The 17,710-nt window shown below is 39.5% G+C and overlaps 1 protein-coding gene across 11 annotated transcripts in view; it reads right to left on the reverse strand.

Annotated features, from left to right (window-relative positions):
* The window catches only part of RBMS3 (RNA binding motif single stranded interacting protein 3), a 1,359,438-nt gene that overhangs the window by 7,755 nt on the left and 1,333,973 nt on the right, over window positions 1-17,710 (reverse strand). For 6 of the 11 annotated variants that reach the window (XM_040481151.1, XM_040481142.1, XM_040481146.1 and 3 more), the window contains 2 exons: window positions 17,074-17,154; window positions 13,836-13,963 (listed from right to left, as the gene is read on the reverse strand). In XM_040481151.1, coding sequence (XP_040337085.1) covers window positions 13,836-13,963; window positions 17,074-17,154 — 209 coding nt within the window. Of the gene's footprint in view, window positions 1-13,831; window positions 13,964-17,073; window positions 17,155-17,710 lie in introns of those variants that run through there. The other 5 variants (XM_040481148.1, XM_040481147.1, XM_040481145.1 and 2 more) reach the window with 1 other exon arrangement.

Below are 17,710 nucleotides of genomic sequence, written 5' to 3' on the forward strand. Positions count from 1 at the left end.
CAGTTTTAGATTTAGTTTTAGTTTTCATTTAGACGAAGTCCCCTTCTCAGTGCTTTGCAGGTTCTTCTGATGCCCAGTTGCTTAACTTAGTAAGAAAACATAGGGTTGCTAAGGTTTTACAAGTTGTTCATTATACAAGATGGATGGCTGGGGGGGTGGGGTAGGTTGTGGGGGCTAAATTCCCACCCACGGTCTGTTCCCCAAGCTGTGTAGTGTGGTGCAGGGCTGTATTTGCTCCGAGCAAGTGGGCTGTATTCAAATTCACAAAATGCCCTTAAGGATGTCTTGAGCTATATGACGATTAGACTAGGATGATCTAGGACAAAACTTTTCTGGGAACAAAACTTTTTATTTTTTTTCGTTTGGTTTTGTGTTTTGTTTGTTTTTTGGGTCGGTTCTTTGCTCTCGCTCCCACCTTCCACTCTAGTATTGTTAGGCATTTAGCAGAAAATGCCTACTTCACCATGAATCTCTGTAACAGAACGGTGTCTGGACTACATTGACATAGAACACCCACACCGCTCAGGTATGTCATGTGCACTGGCCTTGAAGCATCCATTTTTATGAACTAGGCCATAGTTACTTTCAAGTTTTATAATCTTACACAAATGTTTTCAATAGCTCCTCCCACAAAGTAGTCTCATTGTTAAATGAAAACAAATGCTGAGAAATAAATCGTTGTCCTTTGCATTTTTGTGGTTGCTAGCTGAAGTTGGAAGGGAAAAGGTGTTTGCTATTTAATAGAACCGAATTCACTCCTGGCCATCTTCTCTGCCCTAGATGAGGTGTGAAAGTGTGCATTTACATAATGTTTATGTATTGCACTGATATCCATAAAAAGAGAAGGCTTCTAAATTTCCAAGGTTGTGAACATTAGCAACAATAACATTTTAAGTTGGATGGTGAGGCTCTTTTAGAAATAACATGGGTTACAATTTATACAGAGGAATTTATGTAAATGACAATGAGTAGGAAAATTATTTGCAAACTGTAAAGTGCTGTGCAAATAGAATATATTATTATTTACAAGCTTAAAGGGCATGTAAGAATGGTAATCAAGGACATAATTTGCACACTACTGATATACTGACAATGTATAGGGAACTGATGTTCATGACAGTTCAGTTAATCTGAGCAACTTGAAGAATAAAAAGAACCGGCCATACTGAAGTTGAGATGAGGGCCTTCTAAGGTCAATGTGAATGCTGGAAGACTAGAGTTTGGCTAAATTTAAGATCACAGAGTCATTTTGAAACTTCTCATCCTTCCCTGACCTCCCACCCCCAAAGAAAGCAGAGTGAATAGATTGGGAAGTAGCAAACCATAATCTTAGAATTCTAAATTTCAGAGGTGGAAGAAGTCTTAGGGATCATCTAATGATGCAGTGGCCCCCAGGGTCATTCCTGACAGATTAGTTTCATGGCATGCCATGTGAAAAGAAGGATTCCATGGTCCAGAGTCTGGGGAAAACTGCAAAGTATGCTCCCACTAACTGGATTACCCATAGGTAAACTAAATTTATGGGTAAAGCACCAACAAAGAAGGGTATTCAATATCAAAACAAACTTGTTTTTGGAAGAATGCAATCTTTTAAATTAGTATCAAAATAATCATCATGTTGACAACATTCTGTTTAGTCCTTTAATAATTTAAGATGTGTGAGAAAAAACTCAGAATTCCCAAGTAGGAAGTGCAGCCTCTTCTCTAATCTTACAGGAGGTAAGACATTTGATTTATCTGGCCCTCTAGGAGATCATGGTCATTAGCATTTGCATGGCTTTGAAGAGAACTGCAATTAAGAAAGCATTTCACTTAGGTTAGAGGGTGCTTCCCAACATTCCTTGTGAGCACCACCCCACCCCCAACTCCTGGGAATGGTGGTAAATCCTCCCTCAGCACTAGAAACCTAATTTGTACTCTTTGGAGAACACTTATCTAACCTCTCACTCTAAAGAAGAGGACAAGGAGGCTCAGAAGGGTTGAGCGACAACCAGCAGGTGGGAAAGACTTTACATATTAGAATTTAACTTTGCTTGAAGACACATACTTTTCAAGCCTTAGTCCAAAGAATAGCACAAAGAAAAACTGATGAAAACTTGGACAGGAATTGGAATTTCCACAGAACTTCCAAAATAAACCACAGGTATCATGTCTGCAGATAAGAGCCCCAAAGGGCCTCTTTTAACAAGAAAAAAACAAAACATGAGTACAACATGTGCAGAAATGTTTTTTTTAGCTTGAAAAGTGTAATTTGGAATATTAAAATATTTACTGACGATCCTAAATATAACTTTTTTATTCATATGCACATCATTCTACTTCTCCAACTTTCCTCCTGCAACCTCCTGTTGTGATGTCTGTAATTTACTTTAAAAAAAAACCTTTAGCCTAGATGTTATGGTGAGTTAGGTTACTTTTCAAGGACACTAGGCTAACCCTGGTCAGAATTTCACACCCCACAGGAGGTCAGCTATCACTTAATGAGGAAGGCCAGAGGTTTGTTTGCATGAGTACTTTAAACTGTCCTATGTCAATTAGCATCATGATCCTTAGAAATGGGTTGCCTGAAGAAAGTAGTGGCATGTTAAGTAGTGCAACGATGCTGGATATAAGCTGCCATTTGTGAAATCCAGAGTACTCGAGGTAACGTGGGGGGTTGGCTAAAATATTTTAGAGATCACCTCCACTCTAGGTGGAAGATACAGTGAGGCTGTAGTCCTGCCTCTAAAAATGGTCAGATCTAATCAGAGTGCATTTTTCATGTTAAGTATGTTTCTATTACTTACAAAGAACAGAGCTGGGCCTTTATCAAGTATACAGAGCAAGCCATATTAACTTGTTTGTGCCTGCTTTCTTCTGAATGCTTCCTTGATAGATGTCTATGTGGGTACTCTTGCATCCCTCGAACTCTTCCCAGTGAAGTTTATATAAGTAATAGAACCCAGGTGTTTACATGACCCACATGCTTACCTCCATTCCCAGTGTCTTCCTTGAATGGTTCTATAGAATCTCATGTCTTACCATAACACAGGTCAGGTTCCCTTGGCTGAAACTGATAAAAACTTGGATAGAATCACATTAATTTCTTCCTTTTTTAAAATTTCAGACTAGCTTGTCAATCTATTTGACTTAGAATAATAACAATATTATTGTTAATTGTTAATAATTTTTGTTTTCATTCAATATTTTATTGTTGTTATTTCAAGTCAAAAAAGTTCCTGGCACTATGTAGCAGGTCAGAGACAGGAAGTTGAGAATGTAAACAGGACCTGTTAAAATTTTTCTCCAGGTTTAAAGAAATGTCCACAAGGCGATGCAAGCAGTTTTCCCATGTCACACATTTGAAATGTTCCACATTTCGGGGTGCTTTCATGTCTGGCATGTTGCAACAAACGCACTCTGTGGACCATCCTGGAACATACGTTCCTGCATGAGTGCAAAAGAAAATTCCTTCGAATGAGGACTCCCTTACCATGACGTTTACCGCTGTAAGGACACCTGTGCAAGGTTTCTTTCTTTGGTACTTATTATCTGTGGAAAGCTCAGCATTCTCCGCCATAAGAATCCACGGCTCAAGGACATAACCATGGCGTGGGGTAGTTTGAAAAATGTTTAAACACAACGCTTTACCTGGTCAGCCTCAGACTTCCTCTGATACTTCAAGGAATAAAGCTTGTTTGAGTTGACTCACTCTGACGATAGTTAAATTCCTTGTCTTTCTCTACAATTCAGGCTCTCTTTGGTTTTTATCTCATGTACCTCTGTTAGTAGCATCAATAACTCTATAGTTGTGTTTGGCATTGCAAAGCCCTGTTTTCCCTTTTCCAGTTGCTTCAGTCTATCCCCTCCCAAACTCACCCCTACCCCCAACCCCAACCCCATTACACACTTGCCACAGTCTTACTCAAACCTTTGTTTCCTCTGTCTGGATCATTGCAATAATAGGACTGTTTCCATTGCTTCCAAATCCACTGTCCACCTTAGTTGGAGGAGCACTTGTAGGACAGACGACATGGCGTCCAAGCACCTCAGTCTGGCATCTGATATTAGAATCGGGGTCCAGTCTGCTTTTTTACACCACTGTCTTATTCCGAATCCACTTCTCAAAGAAGCACTCTGAGCTTTCCCACCTCTGGACTTTGGCCAAGCCTTTACTACACCTGGAACACTGCTTGACTCTCTGTAAGACCGCATTCGAGTTGCTACCACCTCCACCAAAGCTCACCCAGTTGAGAAAAATTAAAGGCATTCTCCTATTACTACAGTATTTATTTTATCTTTTTTAATTTTATGCATGTTTTTTGAGAGAGACAGAGAAAGTGAGTGGGAGTGTGGCAGAGACAGGGGAAGAGCGAGAATCCCAAGCAGGGGCTCTGTGCTGTCAGCAGTGGATCCTGACGCAGGGCTTGCACTCCTGAACCATGAGATCATGACCAGAGCTGAAACCCAGAGCTGGGACGCATAACCGACTGAGCCGCCCAGGCACCCCACTAGGGTATTTTTATTTTTAAAGAGCCCTGTTCATTTTCTTCCTTGCAGCATACATATCCTGCCTATGTGTATGCCTAAATTTCATACTAGATTGTAAGCTCTGAAGGGCAGGGATCCCGTCCCCTAGCATAGAAACTGGCATGATGCTGGATACTCCAAGTGTGAAGGTGTGTGTGGAGACTCTCACAGGCATCTGTTCTCTCTGGGTCAGGCAAAGCATTCCCTTCCTCACTATACCACACAGTAGTCACGAAAGGTAGGACAACCCTGAGAAAGAAGAGAACATCCCATTGTGGGCTGTAAGTGGAGGCAGCTGAAGCTGACTGAAGCAGGCAGGGAAAAGAAGTTGTTCCAAGAAGGACAAGAAGGGGGAAATTTGTATCCTGAAAGTCATCCTTGAAACACATCCCTCCATACTCAGACTACATTGATTAGTGGACTCCTTGAAATAAAACTCAGTTGCTGGCATTCTTTCTCATAATGCCTTCCAAAACTTTCATGGCTCTCTTCGAATAAAACTGAGAATGATTCCTCTACACAAAGTCAAGTATACAAGTAATAAAGGCTCCCTCAAATTCACCACATTCCAGTTGCAGGTCCCACTCTGGACCTGTGGACTTCCTGTTTTTACTGCCTACAAAGTTTTTTCTTCAAATCTCTCCAAGATTAGCTTGTAATTATCTTTCGGATCCAGGCCTCTGTGAGAGGCCTTGCCAGATACTAAGTCTTAGCTATTTATCCTGTCACTTTCTATCACAAGAATCTTTTTAAAAATTTTTTGAAACATTTTTATTTATATTTTATTTTTTTAATTTACATCCAAGTTAGTTAGCATTTACTGCAACAATGATTTCAGGAGTAGATTCCTTAATGCCCCTTACCCATTTAGCCCATCTCCCCTCCCACAACCCCTCTAGTAACCCTCTGTTTCTTCTCCATATTTAAGAGTCTCTTATGTTTTTTCCCCCTCCCTGTTTTTGTATTATTTTTGCTTCCCTTCCCTTGTGTTCATCTGTTCTGTGTCTTAAAGGCCTAGTATGAGAAAAGTCATATGATATTTGTCTTTCTCTGACTGATTTTGCTTAGCATAATATCCTCTAGTCCATCCACCTAGTTGCAAATGGCAAGATTTCATTCTTTTTGATTGCCGACTAATACTCCATTGTATATATATACCACTTCTTCTTTATCCGTTCATCCATCCATGGACATTTGGGCTCTTTCCATACCTTTGCTATTGTTGACAGTGCTGCTATAAACATGGGGTGCATGTGTCCCTTCGAAACAGCACACCTGTATCCCGTGGATAAATGCCTAGTAGTGCAATTGCTGGCTCATAGGGTAGTTCTATTTTTTAATTTTTTGAGGAACCTCTATACTGTTTTCCAGAGTGGCTCCACCAGTTTGCATTCCCACCAGCAGTGCAAAAGAGTTCCCCTTTTTCTGCATCCTCGCCAACATCTGATGTTGCCTGAGTGGTTAATCTTAGCCATTCTGACAGGTGTGAGGTGGTATCTCATTGTGGTTTTGAACTGTATTTCCTTGATGATGTTGAGCATTTTTTCATGTGTCAGTTGGCCATCTGGATGTCTTCTTTGGAGAAGTGTCTATTCATGTCTTTTGCCCATTTCTTCATGGGATTGTTTTTTGGGTGTTGAGTTTCATGAGTTCTTTATAGATCTTGGATACTAACCCTTTATCTGATATGTCATTTGCAAATATCTTCGCCCATTCCATCGGTTGCCTTTTAGTTTTGCTGACTGTTTCCTTTGCTCTGCAGAAGCTTTTTATTTTGATGAGGTCCCAATAGTTCATTTTTGCTTTTGTTTCCCTTGCCTCCAGAGAAGTGTTGAGAGAGAAGTTGCTGTGGCCAAATTCACAGAGGTTTTTGCCTGCTTTCTCCTCGAGGATTTTGATGGCTTCCTATCTTACATTGAGGTCTTTCATCCATTTTGAGTTTATTTTTGTGTATGGTGTAAGAAAGTGGCCCAGGTTCATTCTTCTGCATGTCGCTGTCCAGTTTTCCCAGCACCCCTTGCTGAAGTGACCGCCTTTATTCCATTGGATATTCTTCCCTGCTTTGTCAAAGATTAGTTGGCCATACGTTTGTGGGGCCATTTCTGGGTTCTCTATTCTGTTCCATTAATCTCTGTGTCTGTTTTAGTGCCAGTACCATACTGTCTTGATGATTACAGCTTTGTAAAACAGCTTGAAGTCTGGGATTGTGATGACTCCTGCTTTGTTTTTTTTTGTTTTGTTTTGTTTTGTTTTGTTTTGTTTTGTTTTGTTTTTAAGATTGCTTTGTCTATTTGGGGTCATTTCTGGTCCCATACAAATTTTAGGATTGTTTGTTCTAGCTCTGTGAAAAATGGTGGTGTTATTTTCATAGATATTGCATTGAATATGTAGATTGCTTTGGGTAGTATTGACATTTTAATAATATTTGTTCTTCCTATCCAGAAGAATGGAATATTTTTCCTTTTTTTAAGTGTGTCTTCTTCCATTTCTTTCATAAGCTTCCTATAGTTTTCAGTGTATAGATTTTTCACCTCTTTAGCTAGATTTATTCCTAGGTATTTTATGGGTTTTGGTGCAAGTGTAAATGGGACCAATTCCTTGACTTCTCTTTCTGTTGCTTCATTGTTGGTATATAGGAATGCAACGGATTTCTGTGCATTGATTTTATATCCTGCAACTTTGTTGAATTCATGAATCAGTTCTAGCAGTTTTTTGGTGGAATCTTTTGGGTTTTCCATATAGAGTATCTTGCCATCTACGAAGAGTGAAGGTTTGACCTCCTTCTGGCTGATTTGTGTTTTATTTCTTTGTGTTGTCTGATTGCTGAGACTAAGACTTCCAATCCTATGTTGAATAATGGTGGTGAGGGTGGACATTCCTGTCTTGTTCCTGACCTTAGGGGGAAAGCTCTCAGTGTTTCCCCATTGAGGATGAGATTAGCATTGGGTCTTTCATAAATGGCTTTTATGTTCTCGAGGTATGATCCTTCTACCACTACTTTCTTGAGGGTTTTTATCAAGAAAGGATGCTCTATTTTGTCAAATGGTTTCTCTGCATCTATTGAGAGGATCATATGGTTCTTATCCTTTTGTTTATTGATGTGATGAATCACTTTGATTGTTTTGCTGATATTGAACCACCCTGCATCCCAGGTAGAAATCCCATTTGGTCGTGGTGAATAATTTTTTTAATGTATTGTTGGATCCGGTTGGTTTATATCTTGTTGAGGATTTTTGCATCCATTTCATCAGGGAAATTGGCCTATAGTTCTCCTTTTTAGTGAGGTCTTTGGTTTTGGAATCAAGGTAATGCTGGCTTCATAGAAAGAGTTTGGAAGTTTTCCTTCCATTTCTATTCTTTGGAATAGCTTCGAGAGACTAGGTGTTAACTCTTCCTTAAACGTTTGGTAGAATTCCCCCTGGAAAGCCATCTGGCCCTGGACTCTTGTTTTTTGGGAGATTTTTCATTACTAAGTCAATTTCTTTACTGGTTACGGGTCTGTTCAAATTTTCTATTTCTTCCTCTTTGAGTTTTGGTAGTGTATATGTTTCCAGGAATGCATCCATTTCTTCCAGTTGCCCATTTTATTGCTGTACAGTTGCTCATAATATTCTCTTATTATTATTTTTATTTCTGCTGTGTTGGTTGTGATCTGTCCTCTTTCATTCTTGATTTTATTTATTTGGGTCTTTTCCTTTTTCTTTTTGATCAAACTGGCTAGTGGTTTATCCATTTTGTTAATTCTTTCAAAGAAACAGCTTCTGGTGTCATTGATCTGTTTTACTGTTTGTTTGTTTTTGGCTTTCAGTAGCATTGCTTTCTTTTCTAATCTTTATTATTTCCTGTCTTCTGCTGGTTTTGGGTTTTATTTGCTGTTCTTTTTCCAGTTCTTTAAGGTGTAAAGTTAGGTTGTATATCTGAGACCTTTCTTCCTTCTTTAGGAAGGCCTGGATTGCTATATACTTTCCTCTTATGACCACCTTTGCTGCATCCCAGAGGTTTTGGGCTGTGGTGCTATCATTTTCATTGGCTTCCATGTACTTTTAATTTCTTCTTTAATTTCCTGGTTAGCCCATTCATTCTTTAGTAGGATGGCCTTTAGTCTCCAAGTATTTGTTACCTTTCCAAATTTTCTCTTGTGGTTGATTTCGAGTTTCATAGCATTGTGGTCTGACAATAGGCACAGTATTATCTCAATATTTTTGTACTTGTTGAGGGCTGATATATATCCCAGTATGTGGTGTATTCTGGAGAATGTTCCATGTGCACTAGAGAAGAATGTATATTCTGTGGCTTTAGGATGAAATGTTTTGAATATATCTGTTAGGTCCGTTTGGTCCTGTGTCATTCACAGCCATTGTTCCTTATTGATTTTCTGATTAGATGATCTTTATATTGCTGAAAGTGGTGTTGAAGTCCCCTACTATTATGGTGTTATCATCAGTGAGTTTCTTTATGGTTGTGATTAATTGATTTACAAATTTGGGTGATCCACATTTGGAACATAAATGTTTACCATTGTTAGGTCTTCTTGGTGGATAGACCACTTAATTACGATATAATGCCCTTCTTCATCTCTTGTTCCAGTCTTTATTTGAAAGTCTAGATTGTCTCACATAAGTATGGCTACTCCAGCTTTCTTTTGTCGACAATTAGCATGATAGATGGTTTTCCATCCCCTTACTTACAATCTGAAGGTGTCTTTAGGTCTAAAGTTGGTCTCTTGTAAACAGCATAAAGATGGATCTTTTTTTCTCATCCATTCTGTTACCCTATATCTTTTGATTGGAGCATAGAGTCCATTGACATTTAGAGTATGTATTGAAAGGTATGAATTTATTGCCATTATGTTGCTTGTAGAGTTGGAGTTTCTGGTGGTGTCTCTGGTCCTTTTTAGTCTTTGTTGCTTTTGGTATGTATGTAGGTATGTATGTATGCATGCATTTTCATCTTTTCTCCCCTCAGAGAGTCCTCCTTAAAATTACTTGCAGGACTGGTTTAGTGGTCACAAACTCCTTTAATTTGAATGACATCCTTGCTGGATAAAAAATTCTACTTTGAATGACGTCCTTGCTGGATAAAAAATTCTTGGCTGCATATTTTTCTCATTCAGCACATTGAATATATCCTGCCACTCCTTTCTGGACTGCTGAGTTTCTCTGGATAACTCTGCTGCTAACCTGATCTGTCTTCCCTTGTAGGTGAAAGACATTTTCCCCTGCTGCTTTCATGATTCTTTCCTTGCCTGAGTATTTTGTGAATTTGACTATGATATGCCTTGTTGATGGTCGGTTTTGGTTGAATCTAACAGGAGTTCTCTGTGCTTCCTGGATTTTGATGTCTGTGGCTTTCCCCAGGTTTGGAAGTTTTCCACTATGATTTGCTCACATAACCCTTCTACCCCTATTTCTCTCTCTCCATCTTCTGGGACTCCTGGACTTCTGGGATTTCTGGAATTCTGATGTTGTTCCTTTTTAATGGGTCACTGATTTCTCTAATTGTTAAATCATGCTCTTTTGCCTTAGTCTCCCTCTTTTTCTGCTTCATTATCCTTCATAAGTTTGTCCTCTGTATTGCTGATTCTCTGCTCTGCCACATCCCTTCTTGCTGCTGTGGCATCCATTTGATTTGCATCTCAGTTATAGCATTTTTTATTTTATCCTGACTAGTTTTTACTTCTTTTATCTCCACAGAAAGGGATTCAAATCTATTTTCAGCTCCAGCTAGTATTCCTATTATCGTGAGTCTAAATTCTGGTTCTGACATCTTGCTTGTATCTGTGTTGGTTAAGTCCCTGGCTGTCATTCTTCCTGCTCTTTCTTTTGGGGTGAATTGCTTTGTTTCATCATTTTGAAGGGAGAAAAGGAATTAATGAGGTAAAAAAAATTTACAATTGAAAAAATTACAGTTAAAAAATTAAAATTAAAAAATTAAAGACAACACAAACACACACAAAAAATCAAATAAATGATGCTAGGTCCTAGATGTGCTTTGGTCTGGGTGCTGAAAGGGGCTTGTGGATTAGAGAAAAAAGGGGAAAGTAAAAAAAAAAAAAGCAATCACTTGAAAATTTGAAAAAATGAATACACTGAAATAGAATAAAATGAAATGTTGGAAGTAAAACAGAGTTTGAAAAAATTTACAGAAATGTAAAAAATACAGCAGAAAAAAATCAAAGAACATTTTTTAATAAAGATTGAGAATAAAAATAATTTTTCTCCTTCCGTATTCAAGAAAAAGAAATGAAAAAGAAAAAAGAAAGAAAATTGAGTAGATGGACCAGTGAAGAGACTGAAACACGTTTGAAATTAGGTTTCCCCTAGAAGTCAAATTATGAAGCGCTTTATAGTCTGTAAACTAAGCAGAATGAGAGATTTTTGTTCCTGAAGAGGGAGGTTGGCCCAGTTGGGTGGGGCTTAGTGTAATGGCTCTGTTTCTCACTAGATGGTGCTGCTTAGCTTACTGGGGTGGATTGTTGTGGTGTTTGTAGGTGCGTATGTTGCATACGCGGGAGTAGTGAAAATAGCGTCATCCAGCTACCCAGTCTCTAGTATCGTTCTCCCTGACCAGCAATCGTGGACCCGTCCTTTGTCTTTGGCTTCCGTCCACTCCCCGCTTTTACACTCTCTGTGACCGAGCCCCAGGCAGCACCTCCCTCCTGAGTTTTATTTTGGATGCGGCTATTTTTCCTGACCCCTTATTTCTGAGGGACTGCAGTTTTGACCAGTCTGCCCCTCTATGGGAGGGTTTCACCAAGCAATGGCTGGGTGCTGGCAGCACCCAGGAAGGTTGGTGGGACCGTGCTGTTGCTGACACCCAGAGACTGTGGCTGGGTGACATCCTACCCCAGAAAAAGTTCACATGATCGTTTAGCAGCAGTATTTCAGGGATTGTGGCAAATCACAACTGATATCTGGCTCTAGGCTTCACCCCTAACGACCTTGTTCCAGCACCAGCGAATGTGACCATTATCCCGGGTCCACTGTGGCCTTTGCCTGTAGGGAGTCCTCCCAGCAGGGGAACCGCCTCTCCCTGTGGCCCGAAGACCCCAGTCTTGACACTGCTCCTGGGAATTCGCCTTTCTCACCAGAACTCCACCAGATAATGAGCTGTAGAATTTCAGTCTCTGTGCTCCCCCTGTTTATAGTGTCTTATGGAATTTAAATCCTCTCCTTTCCCCTTTCTCATTTTTAGTTCAGTCCCTGAAGCTGTTTCCAGCTTTCCACTTTCTCTCCAGCTGCTTTGGGGGTGTGGGGTGCTTTCCCCATACTCCCCCCCACCCCACCCCCATCTCGGTCTGCTCTCCGAAGGCAAAAACAGATCCCTGCCCTCCATGGCTTCTTTCTCCCCCATTTTACCTCTCTGCACCATGTCCCTGCTGAATTCTGTGGTTCTGCTCATGCAGATGGTTGTGTTAATCCTCAAATCAGTTTTCTAGGTGTGCAGGATGGTTGATCCAGGATAGTGCAGGATAGTGTTGATCTGGCTGTATTTCATGGATGCGAGACACACAAAAAAACTTCCATGCTCCTCCAGCATCTTGGCTCCTCACAAGAATCTTTTTTAAAGATTTGCTTTGCAATTCTGATTGTTTGATGACTGGTCTACTGTGAGTCTACTTCTAGCAGGAAGGAAACTCCAAGCCAGTAGGGAAGGCACCTGCCTCTTTCAGTCCCTGGTGTCTGGAATTCTGTCTGTCACATAGGAGGTACTATTTCAATAGTTGTTGACTTGGCAAATGAAAGAATCTTTTTATTTATTTATTTAAATGTATGTATTTTTGAGAGAGAGAGAGGGAGTAACAGTAGAGCTGTCAGCACAGAGCTAGATGGGGGCTCGACCTCACAAACCATGAGGTCATGATCTGAGCTGAAGTTGGACACTTAACTGACTGAGCCACCCAGGCACCCCAAGAATCTCTTTTATGTATGCAAAGAGCACTAAATTGTTAGGAAGAAGGGTGTAGGATCACTAGTTTCCTCAGTATGCTCTGAAACAGCAAAAGCAAGCTTCACCTACTCTCCAAGAGTTTCTGGCAAATACATTAGCTCTCATTCCCACCAGTGTCTCTCATTGTGCTTCCACACATTCTCCACTCCTTTCTCACATATTATTACCCTCTGAACAGAATGAAAATATTTCAGTATGCTTGGAACAGACTGCCAGAGACCAGCATGTTGTTCAGTGTGTGTTAAAGTGATTCATGTAGGCTATAGGTGAATTAAAAATAAAAACAAAAAACAAAACACAAACTGCTTTATTCTTATGAATCTTTCCTGAAAGTTGTTATGTGATAGTAATAACAATAATAATAATAGTAAAAGTTAAGTCCCATTATGAGCACATTTAATTTGGAGGACTGCCTTTAGAAGCTAAACTAGGTGTGGAAGACTCCATTACCATGATTAATCTTTCAAGAACAAACAAATATATGCATATTGAGATCAAAGAGGAATGATCAAGAGATGGGAGCAACACTCTGCAGACAGGAAGGAGCTCTTAGGAATTCTCTATCCACCAGGGCTTTGACTGTTACCTACCAATTAGAATAGTTTGCATAGCAAGACATCTGTATATAGACTGAATTTTTGTTAATTCCTTTGGTTTCAAACCTCTCAAGTTTTAGTCTACATAATTAGTCAACAGAAAGCCAACTGTACTTTACAAGTGATTTAAAGATTTGCAAGAGTAATTCTGATACATGATTTTTGTTTTGTCATTTAATTACTGAATAGGTCTCTACATTGTTTTATATTTTACAGTACCCCTTTTCATGAAGTGCTTTGCTGGGTATTCAAGGCAACTCCGCAAAGGGAGTGTTATTGTCTTCATTTAAGAATACAGGCTCACTATCTAGTTTCAGGGGGGAATATTGGAGTTTTTCCAAAATATGTACGGTAGATTTTTTTTTAATGCCCCTTTCTGTGTTTAAGGCTTGGAGGTGAACTCTTACATTAACTGTGGGCTTGGCCATGTGACTTGATTTGGGCTATGGGGCAGTAGTAAATACATCACAAACAGATTGAAAAGTGCTGGTCACGATCCAGTTGCTTCCATTATTCAACCAACAGACAACACCCAGAAGCAGAGCTGTGAAAATGACCATCAGCTGTCCCCAGGTACTTGAGCAATTCTAGTCAAGACCAGAAGAATCACCCACCTGAGACCAGCTCAGATTGCCAACTCACAATCATGAACTAAATCCATGCTTGTCACTAAGTTTGGGATGGTCTGTATTGCCACAAAAGCTAACAGATACAACACGAGAGAATGGTTGTCAAGATGCTTGATCTTGAGGGAAAGAGTTTAGTGTAGCCCGAACTTACTTAGACTGTTGGTACGAATATGCAGGTGCATGTTCGTTGGATGTGTCCACTGCTATCTGTTGCTGCTGACCACTGGTGTCCTGGGATGAAGGTGCCACTGTCTGGGGAGAGGTATCAGCAACAACACCCTAAGGAGGCAAATAAGAACACAAAAGCCTTACTGGCTTTAGCAAAGGGCCTTTTTCCAGATGGACAATAGGGAATATCCTTCTTCTATTTGGCTTGAACGGGATTGCACTCAGCCAAATGAAGCCACAGGAAGTACGCAAAGGAAAACCACAGCACATTTTGATAAGAGCTGAGAAATTCACTCCAATCTGTCAATAAGAAGTTTTGCTTTCAGAAGTCCCTAGAGCAGTTGAATCGTCAGAAAATCACCTTCACCATACTTAACTGTTTTTTTTAAAAGTTTTTATTTATTTATTATGAGGGAGAGAGACAGAGTGTGTGTGTGAGGGGGAAGCGGCAGAGAAAAAGGGAGAGAGAGAGAGAATTCTAAGCAGGCTTTCTGTTGCCAGCATGGAACCCAACACCGGGCTCTAGCTCACTAAACTAAGATTATGACCTGAAGAAATCAAGAGTCAGACACTTAACAGAACAAGCCACCCAGGCTCCCTCATACTTAGAACTTTTAAACCTGGTTGCAGATAGCTGCACTAAATAATAATTTATTCATCAAAAAATCATGCAGGATTCCTATAAAAACTTATATATTCAAACATTTCCCTGGAGTAGTGCAGTGTGTCAGGTTTCTATGATCTGGCAAAACAGTGGACTGTGACCTAAACAGACCACCCAACAACAACAACAAAAACCTGCAAAAAAGCTTGGAATTCTTTCAAAGCAATACTGTTAAGTAGGCTTTCCTTTCAGCAATTTGATTTATTTTGTTTTGTTTTCGACAACATGAACTAGAATTCATTTTGAGGTTTCAGAAAACAAACACAAAAATATCCTTAATTTTGATTTGCTACTTCCCTCACCCTCTCATTTGTCACAGATGCCAAGAAGAAGTTGATCAGATGTCTGATTCTGAGAGAGGCACAGGTGGTTTTATTTGATACATGGTAGGAAGGGCATCTCTCTGAAAACATTCTCTTGGTTTTACTCATAGCCTTGGACATGTCAGCTTTCAAACATTCTTGACCAACTCTCTGTCCCTCACTAAACGTCCCTAAAATTGTTCCTTAGAATCTAAAAATTCTCCCTATATTACCTCAATCTCTTTTTCCCTAATATACTATTTGGTATTATACATTTTTCTGAACCTCCCATAAGTATTTGTGTGGATGTTGGTGAATTTTCAGTGTTTTACATAGAGAATAAATAGTTGCTTTAACTTATAAGCACAAATTCAAAGCAATGTACCTGCATTTTTCTTAATGAAAGGTTGTTTTTTTGTTTTTGTTTTGTTTTGTTTTGTTTTGTTTTGTTTTGTTTGGTAATCTCTATGCCCGATGTGGGGCTTGAACTCATGACCCCGAGATTGAGTTGCATGCTGCATCTACTGAGCCAGCCAGGTGCCCTGAAAGACTTTTTGTAATGATAAACTTCTTCTTGAACTATAATTAGACTGTTTCCAATAAGTCACACTGTCAGATGTGTCCCATTATTTTATAGTCATCAAAGTGCTCAAATTCTGTAGATAAATATATCCATATGTCAATGTAGACAAAGAGAAATGCAAACATGCTCAAATTGCCTAAAGTATCTAGATTCATTAATTGATGACCTAGATGCTTTTTGATGGCCAAATATAGCAAAAAAAAAAACCCCTAAAACCCAAACAAACAAACAAAAACCCACACGTATTTTAATCACAGTCTTTTGAAATTCTGAAAAGCCAGTTAAAACCTGTTTAATACTGACACATTCTTTGGGGCCCACAGGTCTAGAGCACATAAAAGATTTAAAATTGGACCTCCCTCGTTTCCTAAATTACACGATGGTGTCCTCTTAAACTTCTGTATTTCCCAAACTTTGGTACTAGTAAACATCTGTCACACCCCAAAACAAATATGTCAAATGTTTTGTAAAATCCAATTCTGTAAAGATTTTCCCAAACTCTGTCGCTCCAGAGGTTGAAAATGTCATGGTAGACTTCCATGTGGAGGGGTGCTGACACCCTAGTTTCTGGCCAACTCATGAAGTAGCAATAGCATGGACTGCAGAGAAGTCCCAGCTGATGGGAAGCAACACACTGTGACCATAATGGCAAATGTCATCAGGAGATGGGGATGAGGGGCAAGAGACAATAATGGCTAGAACTAGAGAGAAATATACATGTCTAAGTGTTTTACCACTAGCTCATAGCTGTATGCTCCCTCCCTTTCTATGTAGCTTGCTGGCTCTGTTGAGTAAAATAACATGTACTCAACATGTTATTGGATTCAACCCAGTGGAAAGAGAGAAGAAAAGGGACAAAGCTTCCCTTTGAGTCCAAAGTCCCAAAGACAAGATGACTTCATCAGTTGAGGTATTCAGAACAGTAAGAATGGTGCAACTTTTTTATTTTTATTTTTTGATCTATAGGAAGTTACAAGGCTGCCAAGGTTCATTCACTAAAGCAGTGGTTGTTAATCCTTGATACATATTAGAATCACCTGATATTTAAAGAAAAATCCTGACATCCAGTCAATACCGCAGACAAATAAATCAGAATCTGGGGATAGGACCCAGGCGTAAATATTTTTTAAAGCTCTCTAAACAATTGCAGAAAATAATAAGCAGGAAAGTTTGAGAACCAGTGCACTAATGTGAACGTAGATTCCCAAGGGATCTTGTTAAAATGCAAATTCTGATTCAGTAAGTCTTGGTGGTGTCTTCAGACTTCGCATTTCTAACAAGCTCCCTGGTGATGCCAATGATGATGTTGGTCCAGGGACCACTCTTTGATTAACAAGGCACTAGCAAACTCATTGAAATAGTTGTCAACTTTTTTTTCTCTTCCCTATTTATGAGTATTTGTGGTTAACATCTGAGGGGGTAGTGATTTGGTCTCTGAACTTCAAATATACAAATGATACTTCCTTCTGAACTCTCTATAGCAAATCAGATAATTTCGTGTGCGAAGCAAAACATAAGCATGTTCGAGTACTTCATATAGTGAGCTTGCAATTTCAAATTTTAGAGCAGCACAAAACCACATGTCAGGATTGCTTGGGTTATAGGGGACCACAGTATACGTGGCTAAGATTTATCATCCCTACGTCTTTCTAGAAGACAGAGACAGACTTACTTCAATAGAAACAGCTGTCGGAGGCACAGGCGTGTACTGGGGAATGTAGGTCCCTTGCATAGGAGCCGCAGCAGTCATATACTAGAGGGAATCAAAGAAAAATGCAGGTGAACTTGAGATTGCAACCGGCAAGAAAAGTAGATTATCACATGAAACTGTTTTGCATGTGTGGCCCACAGGCAGTGCACCATTAAACTCTATTTCGATAAAAAATGAGGCAGTTCCTATCAGCATAGAATGGCCTTTGCTTACTGATTAAGTGCCAACAGCAGCCCACAGTATCATCCCCCTTCCCTCATTTTATGTTCTAAAACATTCTACATTAGATCCCAACATTTCATTATCACATCTCAAGCATACATTCCATAAGGGCAGGGATGATGTCTGTTTTTGTCTTCTTCTCATTTTATTGCTAGCACCTATCACATAGTAGGCTCTCAACAAATCATTTGTTGAATGAATGAATCACCATATTGTTAGCAAACATTTCTTTTCTAACTAAAAGAAAAATAAAAATAGAGGAATAATGCAAGAACTATGTGTGCAGCAATATTTAGATTTGGCGCATGTTCTCACTTTGTCATTTTCATATCACCTTTTTTAGGTACAAATGACATAGTATTACAGATTATGGAAA

This window comes from Herpailurus yagouaroundi, unplaced genomic scaffold, assembly GCF_014898765.1.
Source record: "Herpailurus yagouaroundi ecotype Mexico unplaced genomic scaffold, PumYag 159, whole genome shotgun sequence".
Taxonomy (NCBI): Eukaryota; Metazoa; Chordata; class Mammalia; order Carnivora; family Felidae; genus Herpailurus; species Herpailurus yagouaroundi.